General features: G+C 43.6%; 1 protein-coding gene across 1 annotated transcript; it reads right to left on the reverse strand.

The window, feature by feature from the left end:
* Nucleotides 1-7787: 7787 nt before the first annotated feature.
* Nucleotides 7788-8960, reverse strand: LOC148041642 (uncharacterized). The gene is made up of 4 exons (XM_087693537.1): nucleotides 8892-8960; nucleotides 8612-8695; nucleotides 8513-8569; nucleotides 7788-8081 (listed from the first exon to the last, which is right to left on the reverse strand). Exons 1-4 carry the CDS (start codon nucleotides 8958-8960, stop codon nucleotides 7788-7790), a joined length of 504 nt encoding a protein of 167 aa, XP_087549663.1.
* Between the last annotated feature and the right edge of the window lie 1016 nt (nucleotides 8961-9976).

Genomic DNA, 9976 nt, shown 5'->3' on the forward strand with positions numbered 1-9976 from the left:
CCCGAGCAAAATAGCTTCGACCAATTGAAGCAATGTTTGGTATCAGCACCTATTCTAAAACTTCCTGACCTCAATAAGGAGTTCGAGGTAGTAACTGATGCCAGCATTCTTGCCTTGGGGTGTGTTCTTATGCAGGAAGGTCATCCAGTAGCATATTCTTCAAGGAAATTGAAGAGTCACGAAAAGAATTATGCCACTCATGATCTGGAGTTATTAGCTGTCATCCATGCTCTAAAGCTTTGGAGACACTATCTGTTGGGAAACAAGTTTACTCTAGTAACAGATCATAAGAGTCTCAAATGGATTTTTACCCAGAACGAGCTCAACATGAGGCAACGTCGATGGATTGAAGTATTGGAGGAATATGATTTTGAAATCAAGTATCGACCGGGGAAAGAGAATGTGGTTGCCGATGCACTTAGTCGCAAGGCATTCCTAAATTCCCTAATCTTGCAGAATCCATCAACAGCCAGATCTCTGGCTACAAAGGTATCCATGCCAAGCAACCCTATACTCGAACTAGCTAGAGAGGAAGCATGCCATGGCTTAGCCTACCAAGCAATGATAAAAGAAATATCTACCAAGGATCAGAATTTGAAATTACAGGCCAAGTATCATGAATTTTCTGTTGACAATGGACTTTTTTACTATAGAACAAGGCTATGTATACCAGCAAGCCAGTCACTTAAGCAGAAGATATTGTGGGAAGCTCATGACTCCCCTTTCGCAGGACATCCTGGCTATGCAAAAACTCTCAATACAGTCAGGAAGAGCTATCATTGGGAGAGGCTCAAAGGTGATGTCCTCAAATATGTCACTGAATGTTTGTCTTGCCAACGTATCAAGGCTGAACATGTCATGATGCCAGGAAAATTACAACCACTTGACATTCCCCAAATGAAATGGGAATTCATCAGTATGGATTTTGTGGTGGGCTTACCCCAAGTCCAAGGAGGATACAACTCCATTATGGTTGTAGTTGACATGCTTACTAAGGTTGCACACCTGATTCCAGTAAAGACAAACTATAAAGCCTCCGATATTGCAAGAGTGTTTATCAAAGAAATATTCAAGCTACATGGGTTACCTAGAAGGATCATTAGCGATCGAGATTCTCTTTTCACTTCTCACTTCTGGAGAGCTATCTTTGAAGCTATTGGAACCCAACTCTGTTTTAGCACTGCCTACCATCCCCAAACGGATGGACAAACAGAGCGAGTAAATCAAATCATTGAGGATATGCTTAGGGCTTACTGCTGTCGTGAGCCGAAGAGGTGGATTCAATACTTGCCGTTAGTAGAATTTGCTTACAATGCTTCTTACGAGCAGAGCATTCAAATGACCCCTTTCCAAGCATTGTATGGTCATGATTGTCGAAGTCCCCTAAATTTTTCTGATCCTACCCTAAGAGTGGAAGCTTCAAGAAAAATGTTGGAGGACATGGATGACCAAATAAGGTCAATAAGACAAGACATACAAGCAGCCAAAGATAGACAAAAGGCATATGCGGATTTGAAATGCCAAGAGAGGGTCTTCAGAGAAGGAGACATGGTCTTCATTCATGTACGGCCGAAAAAGAGTTCTTTATCTCTAGGTAAATGCAAGAAGCTAAGTCCAAGGTATTGTGGACCATATAAAATCCTCAAATGCCTAGGACCCAATGCTTATAAATTGCAACTTCCTGATAACCTAAAAGTTCACAATGTATTCCATATTAGTCTCTTAAAAAAGTATGTACCCAACCCAAATCATGTACTTGATGACCAACAAATTGTAATGCCTAGTCAAGGAGTCCTTGAACTAAGACCGGAAAAGATTTTAGATGTCAGGGAGAGACAATTGAGATCTAGAACCTTGAAAGAATGCCTCGTCCAGTGGAAAGATTATCCCGAAGAGGATGCTACCTGGATGGATGAAAGCTCTCTCAATCTTCAATACCCCCAGTTTATCTCGAGATGAGGACATCTCGATTCTTCTAAGGGGGAGAGAATGTAATATTTCCGCGTACCGCGTACCGTAAATATTAACTTCCCGCACGCCGTGTAAACCCTGTGCGAGGGTATCCCCTACTTCATAATTATTAGTAACTTAATCCATACCATTCACGAGGCCGCCGCATTGTGAATTAGAGGCCGGGGTTGAGGACCGTAAACACCGCAAGGAAACGACCGCTTGGGAAGGGCAATTGGATAAATTCAAGGCAAATTTTTTTATTATTATCCCTTCCCCCAACCGATGCATGGCTGGAGGAGAGGGAGTGTGGGGGGGGAATGGCCAAGGAGGAGTGAAGTCGGCTGCATGAGGGGGAGTCCTCCACGTGTGTGGAGGCCCTCTTCCCCACCCCCCCCCAATGCCTATAAAAACCCCCCCAAGGCTGAGGGTAAGGGGTGGACGGGCCGTGGAGAGGGAGGTGAGGTCACCGTGGAGAGGAGGTCATCGTGCAGGAGCCGCCGCGCTGCCGCCCAGTCCGCCAGTCACGCTGCCGCCCAGTCCGCCAGACGCGCTGCCGCCCTGTCCGCCTATCGCAGGCCACTGCAATCCGCCGCCATGCTGGATCACGACCCCCCCCCCCAACGTGGCTTGTAGAAGCTGGAAGCTTCTTAGAAGCTTCTTAGAAGCTTCTAAGGAGGGGGCTTCCTTAAGGCCCTTCCCACCACATTCCCCAAAAGACCCATTCATACCCCTTCCCAGAAATTGAAGAGGAGAGGGTGAAGGCCGTAAAGACTTCCACAAGACCCTTCGAAAAAGGCTTTCGCAAAAAGGACTTTAAAGCCGCAAGGCATCCAAGAATCAACTCCGTGCCAACACGGGGTTTTCCCTAAAGATCTCCTAAAGCCCTTTTCGGCAAGCGCCATTCCGCAAAGGAATCTTCCGCATACGAGGAAAAGGCCAAAGGTCGGGAGGTTGCATTCCGAGGCAAGTAAATCCGTAGACCACAAAGGCAAATCAGAAGCCGACTCTACACCTACGATGGCCCCAAAAAGGACACAAGATGCAACTGCGGGAGGTTCATCTCCGAGTATACAAGTGGATATCTCCCCGACCCCTCAAGTCCAGGTTCTATCGAGTTATTTTCGCATAAAGAAATGATTAGGCGCGCTTAGTTCATAAGGGAGATTGCATCTTTACGCTTAATTTTAATGCATGTGGAAATTGGAAAAAAATTACATTTGGTAAAGTATCTCTTGAAACATTAGGCAAGATTGAAATATGTCATAAATTTGAACGAGTTATCCACCTTAGAAGACTAGTTGCATGTAGTTTCTTTGGTACATTATCAAAGTAATGAGTCTAAACTTAGGGCAAAGAAATGGAATTTATAAGTGCATTCTCTTCCGTCCTAGACATGGTAGGAATAAGCGTGTGCCGCATGTTAGGCAACATCCTCCTCGTAATGATTTCATGAGGCAAGGTTAACACCATAAGATATTATCCGAAAAGAAATAATAGAGTACGGAAATGATCTTATGGACTTGCAAATAACATGTAAAATGGAATGAATTAACACTAGCTTTAGTTTGGTATAAACTTCGTCAACTACATTGTAGCTAGGAGAATGTTGTGTATTGCATAGTCATCATGCGGAAACGTCATTCATCAGAAGCCGCATTTAGGAAAGGTTGCATGGTTCGTCAAAGCATAAGATTCGAAAGTATAGACTACAAGGTTGTAGGCATGATTAATAGGTCTTAGGAAAAGTTAGTATCCAGATTATCATGCATTTTTGCTACACCAAGGAAAGATAAAATTATCATAAACCATGTGATGCGTAAAAGCAATAAATCGCATGTTTACGCGTATTGGTGTAGTTGTAACTATTATTCTCCATTAGATGTAGTTTATTACCTTTAGAAGGTTCATCCTTGTTGCAATACAAGTATATTGAGTTGTCTAAGTAACCTAAAACACAAAGGATTCATATGGGCATGGCTCAGTCGATATGATAGGTATCCCAAGTGCCAAGTGCAATAAGATTTCGACCTAGTTTTACACTTGTTGCCAAGTCTAAAACCGCAAACCCAAAGATCTTACACACGTTCACGAAATGTCGAATCAATTGGATGTTCATGCATAAAATGATCTAAGGTTTTATCCTAAGGATCATTCGTTCAAATGATGAAACTCCGACGGAGTTGCAAATTTCTAGGACCATGGGCCAACATAATTAGGAATGGGTTGGAGGATACCCTAAACCCTGCTACTCGGTTAGAGGTAATTCCGTGGCCGGAGGACGCCATTCAATGGGTGGAATGATCCCGTGGAATGATGCAACACATGTGCAAAAAGGTTGCAACATCGTATAGACTTGAGATTTGTCCACAATAGAGTTTTGTCATCTCTCGAAATGAGGTTGGCAAGTTATTGAAAGAATTTAACTTACAAAAGGATGAGTAATCATCCTGTTACTCACTTTTCTTGGGGAATAATTTCCAAAGAAAAGGAAAGTTAGGTATTTGCCTTGAAGCAAATGACCAGACAATAAACTAAAGCGACATGGTCGCTGGAATCTACCACAACAAGACCTAAAGTATTGGTAGGGTATGACCCTAACCCAAGAATGATAGGAATCTTGCCAAGTTGCAATTGATTCCGGATCGAATGCGGGTTGCATTCGGAGAAAAGGAGTCACTCCTTAACAGTTTGCCAGCTAAACGACCATTGGAAATTGATTGTGCTTGTAACAGTTTGGAAAGCACTGTTTGCATTGTTTGCTCAATGAACTAAAGGACGAAAATATATCTAAATACTTCAGGTTGAAGCCTGAAGGGAGAGGCAGCTTCAGTTACCCTCGACTGCCTGCCTGACCCTAACCAAGGGGGTTGTTAGCCGCGCCGGGAACGTGGACCGAACCCGCCGCGAGAGGTCTCTCCGTTGAGTTCTACTTGGAGCAGGAGGACGCTTGGGTGCCAGAGGGGGCTCTGGCCGTAAATCCCTCGCCTTCCGGGCCCTGCACAAGAGGCTAACGTGACTCGGGATTGGATCTCGAGGCCCGCATACTAGTCTACGGGCGAAAACTTGGATTAGTGATCCCTGGTGGATTACTGGATAGCCTTCGGGCGGATTATGAATACGCCTACAGGCGGAAACTCCTTGTATTTCAAAGATAAAAGGATAAAATGATAATAAAGAAGTTGTTTGGCATTGTTTTCTTTATGTCCTGTGATAAGATTACGTGAAGGAACCAGTGCATAAGAGGGTTAATTCAAAGAAGCTGTTTGTATATATCAAACTAATGTGGTAGGTAATTACATAACTAAAACAAACCGAGGAAAGTGCGGAGGATGGACCATGGGTCCGTCCTATGGATGGGTGGTCCCGGTTAGCCGGGAACTTTCCTCAAAGTCTTCGACGAACAGAAGGATGATCAACATCACCGAAACAAGTAATGAGAACGATGACTTGGAATTACCGATTACCCGATTCACGCTGTTTTAGGGGAACGGAATGGGACTATGCCTTTTGGCAGAGAGGTCGAGCCTTGCATCCCTCTCGTTTCCCATTCTCCTTGAACCAAGTGCAGCATGAATCCGCTTCAGACCAGGCGTTTCTGCGTAAAGTAGTTCGATCAGGTCTGACGCTAGTCGCTGTTAGTAAATGACCAAACAATTCCGGTCGATCCTAAGTGGGAACGGCCAGGACACTTCCGTTACGTGGCAGACGCGGAAAGTCCTAGATTGCAAAACCCGCAACATTCCATGGGAGTGCCGGGTGGAGTTTTCTAGACAACCTTTTCGATGGGCTGCTAAGACGTGTTCTAGAGGATTCTAGTGGACACGTTACAGACTTCTAATGAGATCTCAAACTATTTTAATGAGGTTTCCCTATGTCTATGTTCTCGAGGATTATATCAAGCTCATGAACCCTATCAATGAGATGTGCTAAGAAATCTTTATTTCTCTCAACATTAAAGTCATAGCCAATCATCAATTGAGCCATTTTTCAGGGATCTCCACACCGCTTAAACATTTCTTTGAGTCACTTAGGAGTCACAATATCACCAACACAATTCACAAATGTGGTGTCTCTCCTAGACTCCTCTCACAAATTAGAATAGTCTATGGCACCTCATCATCAACCAAACAAGGCTCGAACAAGTCTCTACTACTCGTCCTAAAGGTATATCAGCTAGGATAATACAAGCTAGGAGCTTTAGTCTTAAGCTCATTTTGCTTTGGATTCTCCTTTGTCTTATCCTTTGAATCTCTATATCTTATTTTTCCTTTCCTTTTCGTTCCACTCTAGCCTTGCTAGTCTCTATCTGATCATAATGTACTTCTCTCCTTCTCTTACTAGTAGGTGCTAAATTAACCTTTTTGTTGGCAACTAGAATATAGATTAATCCAATCTTCTCTTTCTCCTCAATAGCAAGACCTCTAGAAATCGAAGGTTCATGAATCTCCCTTGGATAGTCAATTTTCTTGTTAAGTATGTTCTTCGGAAGTGCATACATATCACCTCCTATTCTTCTATGTTGTTGTGCACAATTCAAACTTATGTGATGAACATCCCCTTAGTTAAAACATTTTGGAAAACCTCTACAATTTCCCCCTTGCAATTCTCCCTTGCATTCCTTGGTTGATGAATGTAGTAATTCCCTTCCACATTGCGTATATCTTAAGGCAACAAGCGTCACGTTCAACATTTCATGAGCTAATTGGTCCTCAAGTTGAGGGGCTAGTCTAGCTCCCTGTCTCGTTTGGCCATTGGCTTCTAGGAAACATGCCTTAGCTTCTACTTTTGGTCTCTTCTCTCTAGGCCTCTCAAATTGATATCTAACAACACAACACCTATTGATCCACCAACACATTACCACATGCTCATCTATATTTAGTACATCACGAAAGTATGTTAAGTTATGGAGGCTTCATAACACAGTTATTTATCCATATAATCGAAGTAGTGTATTCTAGGCTATAGTCCATACTATTCCTACGGCCTGCAAGGTTATGTATAGTTTCTAGGTATGCATTGGAACTTGATTCTTCTCGTTTCAAACTAGTGTGTTAGTGCAAAAGGTTCAATTACATGAACTAAATCCCCTTCAAGGCTGTACTAAAAATTATGAGCACTAGTGGGTCGATAATTAAATGCTAATCTAGATTCGTGAAACTGTACTATTCGGGTACAAAAAGAGAGTAGAAAGCCATGTTCTTATACTTCTATCAGCGAATACTGAACAGAAATTCCTCTATTACATGTGTAAGGTGACGAATACTGAACTCTTATCAATATTCCAATGGTAGGACTCCAAGTTCCTTGTTCTACCCACAAACGAAACTCAGTCCATCATGCTAATTGTTTTTTAGGCACTTTAAGACGTCTGCCGCGGCCGTTCTGGCCTTTTCATACTGAGCGAGCTGCTTACATTTTATAAAACATGGATATGCTGAGTTCCATCACAAATCTGCTAGAATTATGTGCGGGGTTAATAAATGAAGATGAATGAATATCAAGCCTTGGAAGATTTTGCGCCGATTAATAGTTATAGTTTCTGAATTCTGGTGGAAGAAGTGTATAGAGTATTAGAGAGCGAGAAAGAGAGTGGGAGGGGGGGATCTTTGATATGTGCAGACAAGTACTGATAGGCGCCGATCTGAGAGAGAGAGAGAGAGAGAGAGAGAGAGAGAGAGAGAGAGAGAACTTTTTACGGGACATCACCGGCAGGTGCACCCCATTGACCTCTAATTAAAAATTTGCATGTGGCCGTGTATCTTCACCAACGCCAACTTAGCTGGCGTCTCTCTCATAGTCCATATCTCTGAAGGCGCCATGCCATGCATCGAAAATTATTCAGATGAGGACTTGGGAAGGAGGGCTTCACTTGTGTAAGGGGCCACTCCCCCACCAGAGATGGTACCTTTGAATAATTTGTCTAGCTCTTCGTCTGTCCGGATTGCAAGCTGGAGGTGGCGAGGCGTGATTCTCTTAAGCCCGTGGTATCTGCATACGTCTCCCGCCAGTTGAAGCACCTCGGCTCCCAAATACTCCAACACGGCCACTGTGTACACGGCCGCCGTTGCGCTTACCCTTCTTGCTGCCGTCCTTGACTTGAGATGGCGATGCAAGCAGCCTACTGGAAACTGAAAGCACAACAAGTTAGACGGCGTCAAGTCAGCATCTGATTCTGTTAAGGGGTCCAGCTCCCGCCATAGCGCTAATTAATCATGAAAACTTGGCCATCTCAAGAAGATTTCCTAACGCAAACTTCTTAATCACCATGGAAGCTTCAGCAAACTTGTTATTCACTATGGAAGCTTCCGTATTTGTTTGAAAAAGAATATTTTCCAGCGTTAAGCATGAACGCTTGATCCATCTTAAAGGATTTCCTTACGCTAAACAAAACGTCTCAAAGGACAGGATAAGCTTTATAAGGGACTGCTGATTACGGGATTTCCGGACGCAGAAAGCGTTCATAAACGTTTCAAGAATTGAGGCGGAATCAGAACTGTGTCCTGTCCATGCAATACCCATAATTTCCGATTAAACTGAATGGCAGAAAGGTTCGGCTTACGGTGCAGAAGAAGCTGGGCGCAGCGATTCGATATTGATTGAGAACCTCGTCCAAAAGCTGATAATCAAAGAACGATTGCCAGATGAACATGGTCATTACCTGTAAGCCAGAGCGAGCTGCCCTATTCGACGGCTTCGACCTTCGGTCCTCCTCAACTTTCCCGCCAGCCTGGCTTCCATCAACCTGCACCAAAACGCCACGACATCAAGCTTCTGCTGCACGAGTGAGCTGGAGTCAAGCCCAGTACTGTTGCCTGTCCACGCATTAAAAGGCTTTTGGGATTTAACACCTTATAAAATAAGAAGAGGACCATGATAAGAGAAACCGCCGAGTCTAAGAACAAAAAAGAAAAGGATGGCGAGCCATGAATACTGTTCACCTGTAACGCACCCCCACTAGCGGACGTCGACGTCGACAACGCACTTGGCTGCAGCTGTTGCTCGTTCATCGCAACGGATTTCTGCTTGTGGAGGCCTTGGACTTCCACGGGCGACACAGAGCAATCTCCGCGCACCAGATGAAAGACTACAGGATCGAAAGGACGTCGCTCGCGATAATCTGATTTGTATACCGAGCAAACTTATCCCCATTTCGGATTTAAAAAAACCGACAAGCATAACATTACAAAAATAAAACGTGTCTCTCTCTCTCTAACAAACGCACGCACACATCGACGCGCACATACGCGCCCATACGTGGATATATATATATATATATATATATAAATCATATTCACAAATGTTCATTTTTCTCTCTTTTCTTCATCGTCACCCATTTAAAAAATTTCACATTTTTTCATGGGACAAAAAGGCTTTTTTTCCTTAACATAGAGGCTTGAACATCATGTGCTTCTACTTGGAAGACATTGCAAACCTAGCTAGGAACACAGAGGGGAGAAGATAAGCGAAAGAGATGGGGGGGATAGAGAAACAAAGAGGGAGAGAGAGGGGGAGAGAGAAAACTAGAGAGTTGGAGAGAGGGAGAGAAAGAAATACAAACAAAGAGAGGGGGAGAGACAATGATAGAGAAGAGGGAGAGAAATAGAAACAAAAAGAGAGAGGGAGAGAATCAAAGGAAGAGGGGAGAAGAGAGGGAAATAAAGAGAGGGATAGGGAGAGAAATAAAGAGAGGAAGGGAGGGAGGGAAAGAGAGGAGGGAGAGAGACAAAGAGGGGGAGAGTGAGAAAATTGCAGAGGGAGGGAGAGAAAGAGAGAGAGAGAGAGAGATGTTGAGATTCAAGCTCAGGAGTTAGTCACTAACACCAACTGTATCTAGATAGTTGTAGACCTAGCTACGATCATTCATGTGTGTTGTAATAACTGAGTCCTTGAGACTCAATGGCAATTGGTAGTATGGTCAGATAGTGACCTAGTTCATTCAATCATGTGTGGCTTATACCTCTTTGTGTTACTCAGTTCAGTATAATGTACGATTAATTGAAACAACAAGAGCACGTTGCTCTCT

Source organism: Lygodium microphyllum, chromosome 1, assembly GCF_053477565.2.
Source record: "Lygodium microphyllum isolate KBCC chromosome 1, Lygodium_microphyllum_v1.1.10, whole genome shotgun sequence".
NCBI classification, from domain to species: Eukaryota; Viridiplantae; Streptophyta; class Polypodiopsida; order Schizaeales; family Lygodiaceae; genus Lygodium; species Lygodium microphyllum.